The sequence below is a fragment of the Vespa mandarinia genome, chromosome 17 (assembly GCF_050613455.1).
Source record: "Vespa mandarinia isolate Hongniang chromosome 17, ASM5061345v1, whole genome shotgun sequence".
Taxonomy (NCBI): domain Eukaryota; kingdom Metazoa; phylum Arthropoda; class Insecta; order Hymenoptera; family Vespidae; genus Vespa; species Vespa mandarinia.
Window position 1 is genome coordinate 439,206 of NC_140826.1, and position 13,085 is coordinate 452,290.

Sequence of the window (13,085 nt, forward strand, 5' to 3'; positions counted from 1 at the left end):
TGATTATTTTAATTGAGTGAAATTATTATCAATATATTTAAGATATTCATTATATCACAAGATCTATAATTCCACTTCATAAAGTATATACAAAGGTACTAAATAAATAAACATTAGAACCACTACATTTCCTAGATAAAGAATTGCAAATTCTATTGATTTATATAATTCATAAGTATAGTAGGAAAGCACTTCATGACTAGCATATAAGTCTAAGAATATATGATCTGTACAAAAATATGTTTTGCGCACACTCAATTAAGTTACAGTTACTGAATTGCAGTTTTCTAATTATAGATTTAATTTACGCTCATTATATGCCAAATGCTCATCAATCTTTCAATAATCAGAGTTGTTATAATTATGTATAAAATTAATTCAGGTATCATTGAGTACAAGCTTTATCGATATGAAATTATGCAAGTTATGTAGCTATATGTAGTGCATCATTAATAGGTAAAAAGAAGAAGTTGGACTTCACAATCATATAAACTGTAGTATATATTGCTAAAATAGCATCATGCATTAAACCAATCTAGTCTTACTGAACAGCTTTTATGTTGTTTTTAACATTATTGTAAAATAATGGGCATTCTAGTATTCATAATTTCTATGAAATACAGATTTTAATATACGTTACATCATTATCAAACGATTGAAAAACTGTTATACATTGTTGCATATAACTGTATTGTTGTTGCTATTAGAAAAATTGAGAGAAAAAGAGGCAAATTTGTTCTTTCTTATTTTATAATTTATCATAAACACATCATCATTTGTTTTATAATTCCTGGATTTAATATAAAAATAGCAAGTTATATCAAATATAAATCGTACATTATACTTAAATAACAGAATATATAAATTCATATATAATATTAAATTATGTTTCAAAAAATTAAAATTATTTTAGTAGAATCAATAATATGTGTTAAAGTTAATAATTCGTTTTTTTTTTATCTTGCTATTATGATTAGTACACATAAAAAGTTTCTTTAAGAAGTCCAATGTGCATAATAATAAACCATGAATTTTAATGAAATATCTCACTAGCGAATACGTGTGAAAAGTTAACGAATGCATAGAACATTACGATTCAATAAAAAGTTTTCTTTTTTTTTAAGCTAGATCTCTCGATTTATAAAAATTTCTCTCAATAGAACCTGTGACTTTTATGGAACAAATTAGAATGTATTTTAGTAAATTGTACTTCTATTTATTATACCTTTCTTCCTCTACCTTTATTCTCTGTGAAAGCCACAGGAGTTTATGAAAATAAACTCTTTATGAGCATTACTATGACAATGTTCATGACTATAAGATAGAGATGAATTATGTTCACACATGTCGACTTAATGAACACTCGAATTATTATATATAAATCTTGATAATTCTGAACAATTCCAAATTTTGTCGGGTTAAAATAATAATTTACAATTTACTACACACACATCTCAAGTCAATAAAACATTAGTTGGAGATTTATACGTTGAACCATTTTGTTGAATGATAGCAGCTTTCAAAATCTTTTTACTGCTACTTTCAATTTTTAGAAGAATTTTTAGTTTCCATCGCATTCTTTTGTACTCTATACTCTTGGATTTTCTCTGCAGAAAATTTCAACATTGTGAAATCTGTAAAATTTTATTATATATCAGCTTTTATTTATTTACTATATCAAGTTAGCATGCACATATATGTATAAATAAATAAATAAATATATATATATATATATATAATTAACTAATATAATAATAATTACAAATAACTATTTATATAATAAGACTATATTGTCAATTCTTATAAGTAAAAGGGTTACCAATGAAATGAGACAGAAAAAATTACTTTTCGCAAGATGTTATGTTTAAATGGTTAAATATAAAATTGGAATATATAATTTTTATAGACATACATAAGACTAGCATATAAATAAAATTATAAATTGCACTCAAAAATGAAAACATATCAAAACATTCTGAACGTTAAATACTTTTAGATTTACCTTCAACTTTATTTTCATTATTCAACAAAATATATTCATATTCACCAAAATTATCATTTATAATCACATTTGCAAGTGTTTCTGATGACAAATCATCAACTTCTTCTTTTATGATAAGATAATTTGCCATAAACATTGAAGGAACTACTTCAGGTTTAATTACAGATTAATTTCTTCCAAAAGTATTATATCTATTAATATCCATTTCAATAAAGTGGATAGAATAGATATAAATAGATGATACATCATCGTTTAAGGTCAATCCATGAACATTTAACCACTTTTGATATACAGTCAAATCTTTTGGAAAATCAAAATTGATTATACATTATTTTCGGTTATTTAGTATAAGAAATTTATAAAATAATATAAATATTTCTTATGCACTCTCTTACCTGTGTAATGAAATATTTTCAGTTTTTGATGCTTTTCTATAAGACAGATAGCACGATTTACCCATCTTTATAAAAAAATTATATTTATTTGGTTGATCCAAGCCAGTAAATAAATCCTTACTTATACCTCCGAATCTTGTGAATCATCCATGCTAGTGAATAATACAACTAGATTATATGTACTTGATCTACAAATATTTGATATAATTGAAAGGTTATATTGCTCAACGCATGCTTCCAATGTCTTTTTCTTTTCAATTTACTTTTTGAAAGTTTTTTCGATGGTTTATTAACCTTTATCGTTATCAAAAGACATTAATACATTGGTTGCTCTTTGTTTTGTTATATTAAAATTCACATTATAGTAAAATTCAGAAAATTTCATAATTTTCAACAAACATTTGTCAATATGTTTAATTAAAAGTAATCTGCCTATGCTACATACCAGGGTGGCCACACACATTTTCTAAATATTAATAAAAGTAAGTATTTCATGCCGCAAAATGTATTATATTAAATTAAGGTCTTTTTTCTTAATTAAAGTTCATTTTCAAAGTTATTGAACATATTACATTATATTTACTCATATTTCTAAAACAAATACCGTGAACATATATATCTATATATATAATATATATATTTTATATATATATATATATATATATATATATTATATATATATTATATAATTTTATAACATATAATATATTTTAATATTAAATAAAATATAATATATCTTAACATATAACACTCATTAACATATAATACTCATTAGCTTTCTAGCTCTCTTAGCTTTCTAAATTACTTTGATATTAAATTTCAAAGTAAAACGCTTAGCTCTTATGACTTGTGATTGGTTGTCTAGAAGACGTAAATCGTAAAAATTTCATCCTTACAGAATTTTTCGATTTTACGTTTTAAGTTTTATGGACTAATGTGAAAATTACGATGAACTCAATACTCGATTGGTTTTTTTTACATTTATGTCTTACGTCTTTATGGAATTTTGTGTGTGATAACCTTCAGGAACGTTCAATTCGATTCTTGTGGTTATAAGATCGCTTTTTTGAATCGAATATTTACTATTCCATTTTTTATCCTAAGAATAGAGAATCGATTTTTCTTTCTTTAATTTAAATTTTGTTACCGTAACTACTTGATTGTATGTCGAAGAAATGATGCTATTTGATAGTTTTTCTGTTAGAAAATTAATTTGCCATTAACAGAAAGATCAATTAAATAATCTGATAATTTTTAAACAATAATTAATAGCTGAAGTGTACGTTCTTTCTAATAATTTATTTAACACACAGCATTTATTATTTTCAAACTCATTGTAATGGCAATTGGAATTAAAATAAATAATTAAATATTTTTTTATCTCAAAATAAAAGTTATTATTTATTTATATGATATGAAATAAATATTTTTTTATTACAATTATAAAATTTTTAAAAATTTTACGGCTTTGATCATTTAATCATACGTATATGTGTGTGTATGTATAACATCATCCTTATCTTAAACTTACAGATGTGCAAATTTCTAGTTTGCAAAAATTTAATATGAATATTTTTCAGTGTTTGTAACTATATTAAAAGTAATTGAATCTACATATAATAATGCAATAATGATAGTACTCTAAGCTTTTTTAGCATTATAGAGTTTAATATTTATAAAATTTAAGAGAATAGAGTTTAAAATTTATAAAATTACATATCTATGACTTTGGTTTAAGAAGACAAAATATACAAACACGCACGCGCGCGCGCACACACACACACACGCACACACACACACACACACACACACACACACACACACACATCTCCATAATAAATATATTTTAAAAATTGAAATCAAAAAATCAATCTAAAATTCATAAAAAATTATATATATTTACGATTTTTAGATTGATTATTACAAAATCGTTTCGTCGATTTCGATTTTTTAAGAGCATCGATTTTTTTAAATGAATTGAAATTTTTAATATGTATATGGCTAAAACCTATTGCAAAAGCATGTAACGTGCGAAATAGAAAGAGTAGGAATGTTTCTCCTTCTCTCCACTATCCATTTCTTGGTCCGGAAACTTTTTTGTCCCGCTCTAGCAAACAGGTTATCGCGGCTAAAGAAATTTTAGAAACTATAATATACTTTTCAATAATAGAATAGAAAAATTGTCTTAAATTTTTACGAATATATTAAATTAATGAATTTCTGATTGCTTTAACCAGCGAATAGCAAGTAAATTTAGCATCCTAAAGTCCTTTGCCAAACAAAGAGAATGATATCGTCTGTACCGTGATGTACAATATGCCGCTAGATAACCCTTTGGTCTCTCTCTTTCTCTCTCTCACTCTCTGTCTAATTATATTTTTTTTTTTTTATTTATAAAATATTATATGTATGACCTATTCAAAGATACAGAATTAATTGTTTAAATTAAAATAGTATTGATACACTACTGATACTTACATTAAAAGTAATGGTACTTACACAAATATTTGCTAGAATAAATTAAAATATGATGATGATACTTTGGAAATAATTACTAGAAAATTTCACTTTAAATAATAAATAAGAGAAAAGTCGGCAAACCATTCGCTACATATTTATTTTTCTCACCTTTTTTCTAATGCTCCTTTCTGTTGTCTTGGCATGAACTATGATTTCTCTCTCTCTCTCTCTCTCTCTCTTTCTTTCTATATCTTCTCTACAAATAATTATATTTCTCATGACATTTCCTTTTTCGTCTCGATGTTAAAAAATCACTTCGAACGCAATTAAAAAAGTTCTACTACAAAAATATAACTTTTTCTGTGGTAGGTACATAATATAAAAAATTTTCAGAAAAAAAAGAAATTTTCGAAATAGTCTGTTATATTACAAAAATAAAACATACATATCTATAAGAGAAAGGAGATGTATGTATATATGGTTTACGTAATTGAAAAATAGATTCATACCTTGCAATTAATTAGAACCATAATCTAGTCAACTCAATTATTATACAAATTATATGTATATGTGTGTGTGTGTATTAGATTAGTCATTATTTTGCATTTAATGAATACCTTTAATTCATCTCGAAATAAATAAGAAAATAAATCACGTTCAAATTTTAGTCCTTTATCTTAATATTAAAGTGTGTCGAAAGGCATATATTTTCTTACATTTAAATAACATTTCAAATATTTTTAATTATCATTTTCTAGAACAAGGAACGAAAACAGAAAAAATTTCACTCTTGTACAAAGATATAAAAGAAATACTTTTTTGTTGAATATTTTTAGATTCATGTAACAATATTTCACATGTGTAAATATGAATGAAAGAAAACTGAAAAAATTTAACTCCTATACAAATTTCACGTATATTTAGGCTATTGTGTTTTACTGATATAATTCAAGATTTTTTATTCCTTTGCATAAAAATTCAATTGAAACCATGTAAAACTGATGATTAACATTTTTTAGAAAATTTTAATTTATAATTCATTAATGTTTATATAATATTTTGTTCTTATTTCTATAGTATTTATAAAATACACTGGTGAAGTTTGATCGCTTAAATTTGGGATACCCTATATATAATTATACGTATATATGTAATATATATATATATGTAATATATATATATATATATATATATATATATATAATAATAATATATGTAATTGTTTACTTGATTAATTAATAAAAGAATCTTATGCATATAAAAATATTTTATTATTATATTTATTTTATATCCTTTAATATAGATCACATATATAAAATTAATAACAGTAACAATTCATATAGCTGGTCAAGATATATTATACTTGCATATATATATTTTAATTTTCAGACAATATAAATAATCGTTCAAGAAAATAAAAAATCTATTATTTGTTTAGATGTTTTAGATGTTAAAGCTATACTATACAATTATACAATATCGGATAGTATTTATGAAAATCTTCGCGAATAGTGGTATATAAAAGATTTTTCTTCTATCTATTACGTATGTAAGAATAACATTTAATTTTTCAGGATGAAGACAATTATCGATTAATAGTTATTCATTCAGCTTTTATTATTATCTTATTATCGTTATCGATGTATTATTTTCTTTACGATGCTCAAATAAAGAATAGCTCGAAATTAATAATCATTCTGGTTTGTCTGGCACAATATACGATGCCTGGATCTCATGACCTGTAAAGTCGAGCCGTCAATTGTTCGATTAAATAATTCTATTATGGTAGATATGCGGAGAGATTATTCAAGCTGGTACCACTTGTATATGAGGATGAAATTAAATTATAACTACTGACGCATATGCAAGTACCGCGTTATCTATAACGATGATCTCGATAAATTTATTTTTATGTGGAAGAATATGTTATTACTTTTTTGAAATTATTAATCGGACATAAACTTGCCTTGGTAGATATAGTATTTAACCTACATTTATATATAATATTTATCTTAAATAGACTTTGAATATTACTCTAAATTTTTATACCATGAAATAGTTTGATTTATTTACATGTACACATATGTATGTATATGTATATAAATAGCACAGATTATGAAACAAGAGTTGACAGATAGTTCGATTAATAGATAGATCGATTATATTGGATATATTTAGTTAAGATCATTTGTGTATTCGCCTGTTGAAGAACAAAAAGTATTAAAATAGCTTATCATCCGACAGTTTATATAAATTTGATCTACTATCGTTTTTAATTTTTATTTTACTTTTCAAGAAAAGTTCTTTGAAATATTGCTGCGTTACAATTTTAATCGTGCATATACATTCGTGAAAGTATTCAAGATTGGTCCGACTGTAAGAACAAGGTCAATTACATCAGGCCGAGTATTAGTAGTAGCGTAAATTGGGCGATAGCTCGTAAGATCAAAAGAAAAGCAAGATTAATCGAAAAAGATAAGAAAGTTAAAGATAGGATTAATTGAAGCACCGTCTTATCAAAATCTAATAAAAATTTATTCTCCAAAAATTATTCTATTCTATAAACTGGTAAGCAAATCTGATTATAAGTAATTAGTAATTAAATACATTAAAGTACATATATACATTGTCCATATTTATCACATAGATCTAGAATAAGATTTTTTCCAAAGAAAAATCAAATATTGCATCGTAATTTTCCGATCTGATTGTTTCATCGACTTATACTGAAATACTACTCTATCAACTTATAATTATCCCTGATACGAGTTCGTATATAGTAAAACATAAATTGTTTTATGTAATATCCCGACGCGAAACGAAAATAAATCGAATGTTGATTTTGGGCAGTATGAAAAGAAGAAAAGGAAGAGGAAAAAGTTTATGAAACGGACTGTCACTGGGTCTCGGTCAATGAACGGCTATTTACTCGAGTAGTAGCGTTTCAACACTCATCTGTTGTAACTTCTTCAGTTTTCCTTCTCTTTCTTTCATAGCATTCCATGGCTCGTTGTAGACGTTCAAGGTATTCTTGAAGATTATCTACATCCTGAAGATTTCTCGAATCGTATCGCCCAAATGATCGCTTTTGTACAAGTGCCATAAGCATCACAGTGATCATTGGCAGTGTCATACCCAAGAGGAATCCTGGTGTCATGATATTTTTTAAACCATGTTTCGTGAAACCTCGATAGAGCTCCGCCCAAATTCCTCCGTCTTCGTGTTCAGGGTACTTGCCCAATTTGCCATAAAGATGGGGCTTAATCTTGCCAGTCTTAGTAATGTAATTGTAGTAATGGGGATCGTAAGATTGAGCGTATAATTGGGAGTAATATACGTCGCTGGATGGAGGTGGACCATTCGTATCAGGGAACCAAACTTTAGAATCTTCGTAAGAAAGCCCATGATGTGGAAAACGATGATATCCAGGTGGTTTCGTGTAGATTAATTCAACCGGACCTTTACGTGGGAACGGTGCTATGGAAGAAAGAATGAAATCGCTGAAATTTTCGATTATTTTATACGAAACGACTACGTTTTGAAATTTTTTTTACCCTTTTAGTATGTCGATGATTGATCGATTTAATATATTTTAATTAGCTTTATCTTATTAAAAAAAAAAACAATTTATATTACTACGTGTTTTATTGACCAATATGACGATAACAAAATTTTATTTATGTATAATATATTTTATTAGTTTTATGACTAATAATATACTTAGCAGCGAATGGGCATGACGAAAAATCAGATATGATAATAAATTGTTGATTAATTTACGACATTGCAATATAAAAAATTAACGCACCTTTAATTAACATATATTGGTACTATTAGAATGAATATATTGATATTTGTACTATAAATATTAGAATGAATTGTACTATGAAGTGTTAAAAAATGAAGAAGGACAAAAAATATTCCGAAACATGATCATTTTTAGATGGAATAATCTGATTTATTGTCTTACTACTGTTTTTTTTTTTATCAAAGTTTTAGATTTATCTTACCTACGACAGGACTTTTTGATAAGACACCACCGATTTTAGACTGAGGAAAGGGATATGGTTGACCTCGAATCCATCTGTTACGTTGACGCCACATCATGGGAGTAATAACATCGCTCCTTGCTTGAATTTCTTCAAAAGGATCCGAAGAAAAAGGTGATTGTTTCAATATCGTTTGATTTGGTATCACTGGACTCATTTGAGCATTCTGAGAAGGTTGCAATATTTGAGAATTGGCTGTATATTGTGCTGCATAACCATAAGCTTGTCCAGGCATTTGTAACACATGTTGAGGCTGTAAAAGCACTTGTTTCTGCACAGGAGCTACCACCAATTGTTGTTGTTGTTGATTTATTTGTGGATATGATGAAATTTGTTTTATTACTTTCGGTGTGGTTCGTACCAATTGTTGTTGTATTGATTGATCATTTTGCGATACAATTTGCATCTGCTGTTGTTGATTTTGAGGAACAATAATATTTGACGTTGGCCATTGATTATTTTGGGATTGACTATTTTGCAGAAAAAAATCCAAGGACAATTGAGACTCTTCAGGTGTCTTGGAATTCAGAAATGTATTCAATGCTATTTCCGCAGGTGTCTTGACTGTGTTCGTTATGGTTTCAAGTATCTGAGGTTTCTGCACTTTGCTGTAAACATTATCTGGAAGTTCTCGAGCTGATGCAACATTAATTGACGCGGATATTCCAGCGTGATTGAAGTTATTTTCCAAAATTTGTCGATCGGACCCGTCTTCTTTGAGCATCGTATCTTTTAAAGCAACATTCTTGCTCTCGTGAAAGATCGGATACAACATTTGCGTTCCATTTGTTGATGATTTAACGATCTTTGATGAAATTTGCGACTCCTCGGCCGTGTATTCCGTATTTTCTGTTAATGGATTTCCCTCATAGTTGAGCTGCGTCTGAGCAATTCCAATTCCGAGGATAACGAAAATAATTATCTCTTTCATGATTCTAAAAACAAAATGCAAACGTTAACATTTAAATGATCCTCATTTCTTGACGTTATATTTTTCTTTTCGACACAATTTATATGATAATCAATAATTATGGTATATACATATATATAGAAAGGAAAACCGTCTTCATTGAAGGTTCTCAATAGCTTTTACGTGAGCTAATTAGAATGGAGCTCAATCGTACGTAACTTCGTGTTGTTCTGTTGTACTGTGCCACTTACACCATTTCATACTGAATAATCGAGGAACAATAAAGCATTTGCGGATACTCCTCGTGTCATGAAAAGAATTTTAAGACAGAAACATCCGTATGTTATAGTATTCTCATTTACATGTTTTATAAATCGAATATTTAACTTAAATTAGTTTTTAACATGGATTCACGCAGAAATTATTTCTTAGTTATTGCGAAAGAGACTGCTTTACTTAATTCATATAAATGACAAAGTGTACGTGCCTACGCATCTACAGGTCAAGATCATCCAATGTATTTTTTGCAGTGCAAACTTTTGTAAATTTGTTTTGTGAATGAAGCTACAAATATGTTTATCTTCTTCGAGATAAAAGACTTAACATATCTTAAATTAACATATGTATAACATGTATTATATTATACATATATTATAATATAATATAATATATATACTATTTATATACAACCGCGAGAGTGGAAGTAGGTCCCTCGCGGGATATACTATATAAATAGTATACATATATTATATTATACATATATTATATTATACATATATTATATTATACATATATTATAATATATATAAATAGTATACATATATTATATTATACATTATATTATATATATTAATATATGTATAACATTTGTTCTTTCAGATCGTATAACTGTTAATTGGAATATCTTTCAAATAATTTTAATTAACTAGATAATTCATTAGATTTAATTATTATATGATACACTAAAGGTTATTAGATGTTATGCTTCAAAAAAAAAGATAAATTTTTTATTTAATATTAGCCTTTTATTTCATCACGGAACAATAGAATGTTCGAACAACAGATATTGATGACTAGAATGATCGAAATGGGAAGGAAAGTCGTCCCAATATTAAGAGAGAGTGTTATAGGAAGGAGAGTCGTCCCAATATTAAGAGAGGAAGTTCAGTCTTGTATGACTGAACCAACTTCAAGGTCACTCACGAGATTGTGATTTGCTCAATAGAAAGTATGCTACCATATAAAAAACGAAACTATGGTCGATTCAAATATCGTCATCGTAGTTTTCGTCGTCGGACTTTGTTTCAAGATTATATAAATTTCAGTTATTTTTTGAAATTCTAGAACTGGATACAATTATGGATTTTGTTTTTTCTTTTCTTTTTGTTTTTATTTACCTATTTGAAATCAAATTTATTTATACGAGGTTGAAAAGAAAAATAATGACATAAATAATAACAACGTGATTAAATAAACAAGAAATAAAAAAGATGTTTTAGAAATATTTCCAAAAACTGTATGTTCCATTTATTTATAAATGCGACCGTGATAAACAATCAATAATAAATACCGAATTTTTATTTTACGGAGTGAATCTCTTCAGAGATTTATTATGACGTATTCGTTGCTATATGTCTGATGGCTTTCTAAAACCGTTAATTCATTATGAATTCAATGTTCGACCGAAATTTGAAAAAATTTATAGTTTTATACAAAAATTTTCACGATTCTCGTGTCCTCTTTTCGCCATAAAAATCATTTTTATTTTAATTCGAACAAAATAGTTTTTTTAATTCTTCGGGAAGATAGATGGTATTTAACACAAACGTTCAACGAACCCCGTTTACTTACATTGCTCGAGTAGCGTCACGCGACTGTCTTCTCTCGATGGATCAACGAAGCGTGACTAGTCTGTAAATCAGCACCGTTTAAGCTATTATCCTAATATTTCTTGACTTGATCTTCACACCTTTCGCTATTTCAATCGTGAGTAATGTAGTACGCGTGAGGTATCCGTCCATCGGTTGGAAAGAGACCAGGAAGACTAAGAAGGTCCACGCATTATGAGAAAGGCATTCACTTCGAGGACCCCCTACTTTGCTTGCCACACGCCCCTCTTTACTTTTACATCACCTGTTGCACGATCTGCGCTTAACATTACGTTAGTCAAGTTCACAATTCTACATCAATTGCTGTCATTCATAAAATACATCATTACTCGGATGTCTTTTACTCAGTAAATATCATTGACAAATTAAGGATTGTATTAAAAATGTAAGAAACGATTGAAAAAATGATTTAAAAAATTCTGAACTAGTTGGCAATTCCAATTTAACGGCAATTTTCGGATTAACATAAATGATTTAAAGAAAATGAGTTTATTATGAGTAGTGTAACGGTTAAAAACTAGAAAGGTAAATGTAAAGATATTTTCCAAGGAGGAGAGATCAGTAATCCGCTGATAAATGTACGAAAATAGTTTGTTGACAATGCAGAAACTGAATAACGGTTACTTACCGCGAGGGACCTACTTCCACTCTCGCGGTTGTATTGAATTCACTTACTTTTGATCTTCCATCGATGGAAGATGCGGACTTAGTGATTTGCTTAACCTCCATAAACGATATAAATGAGGGCAAATGCGAATAGGATTTACAGTGACTGATCTTCGATCTCATTGCTCATAAGCAATACATAACATTATAATGTCGATGCTAATAGATTTTTTATACACGTTATATATAGGTATATTAATCTTTGAGTTAATTAGATTGCTTATAAAAAAAGTAGTATTAAGTCATAGTAGTAAGTATTATCTTATATAGATTAATATATATGTTTGTATGTATATATATATATATATATATATATATATATATATATACATATATATGTATAGGTATGATGATGTTTCATCTAAATCCTGATATATTTTATACGGTTGTCGTTGATTTATAATTTACTTCTATTAATATATTCACACAATAACACAATAACGATAGTCTATAATAAACTTTTAAGAATACTGTACCAACATTAAGTTGGTTCGTAATCAATCAATTTTTTATTATCAATATTACACGATTTAAATAATAGAAGATATTAAAAGATATTAGATATTAGAAATTTTAGCAAAAAAGGAAGGAGAAAAGAAGAAATTGGTAACTACATTGTCTGAGAACTATATCATATTTTTATATCAAACTTTTGATCAAAAAAACAAAAAATATCGAGTGTGTATGATAAAAGCATAAAAGACAAAAGGAAGC

At 27.2% G+C, this 13,085-nt stretch overlaps 1 protein-coding gene and 1 pseudogene across 5 annotated transcripts; both read right to left on the reverse strand.

Annotated features, from left to right (window-relative positions):
* Positions 1 to 1,169: 1,169 nt before the first annotated feature.
* LOC118448510 (uncharacterized) lies at positions 1,170 to 2,990 on the reverse strand (annotated as a pseudogene). The gene is made up of 3 exons (XR_014983144.1): positions 2,397 to 2,990; positions 2,003 to 2,312; positions 1,170 to 1,634 (listed from the first exon to the last, which is right to left on the reverse strand). The product of XR_014983144.1 is annotated as an uncharacterized LOC118448510 (transcript).
* A 3,281-nt stretch (positions 2,991 to 6,271) lies between these two features.
* Positions 6,272 to 12,429, reverse strand: LOC118448506 (uncharacterized). Of its 4 annotated transcripts, XM_085662091.1 has the most exons (5): positions 12,334 to 12,403; positions 11,786 to 11,961; positions 11,668 to 11,727; positions 8,868 to 9,841; positions 6,273 to 8,334 (listed from the first exon to the last, which is right to left on the reverse strand). In XM_085662091.1, the coding sequence occupies exons 4-5, from the start codon at positions 9,835 to 9,837 to the stop codon at positions 7,802 to 7,804; spliced, it is 1,503 nt and encodes a 500-aa protein (XP_085518217.1). In that variant the 5' UTR covers positions 9,838 to 9,841; positions 11,668 to 11,727; positions 11,786 to 11,961; positions 12,334 to 12,403; the 3' UTR covers positions 6,273 to 7,801. The 4 variants fall into 4 exon arrangements, with proteins under 4 accessions (XP_085518216.1, XP_085518218.1, XP_085518217.1 ...); XM_035881848.2 differs by having other exon boundaries at positions 11,668 to 11,961; positions 12,381 to 12,429; XM_085662090.1 differs by lacking the exons at positions 11,668 to 11,727; positions 11,786 to 11,961 and having other exon boundaries at positions 6,272 to 8,334; positions 12,381 to 12,423.
* Between the last annotated feature and the right edge of the window lie 656 nt (positions 12,430 to 13,085).

What these genes read in the sequence shown, in the direction of transcription:
- LOC118448506 (XM_085662090.1), bottom strand. An exon ending in ATCAAAAAGTCCTGTCGTAG is followed by an intron (nt 8,335 to 8,867) that starts GTAAGATAAATC and finishes TTTCTTCCATAG; the next exon opens with CACCGTTCCCACGTAAAGGT.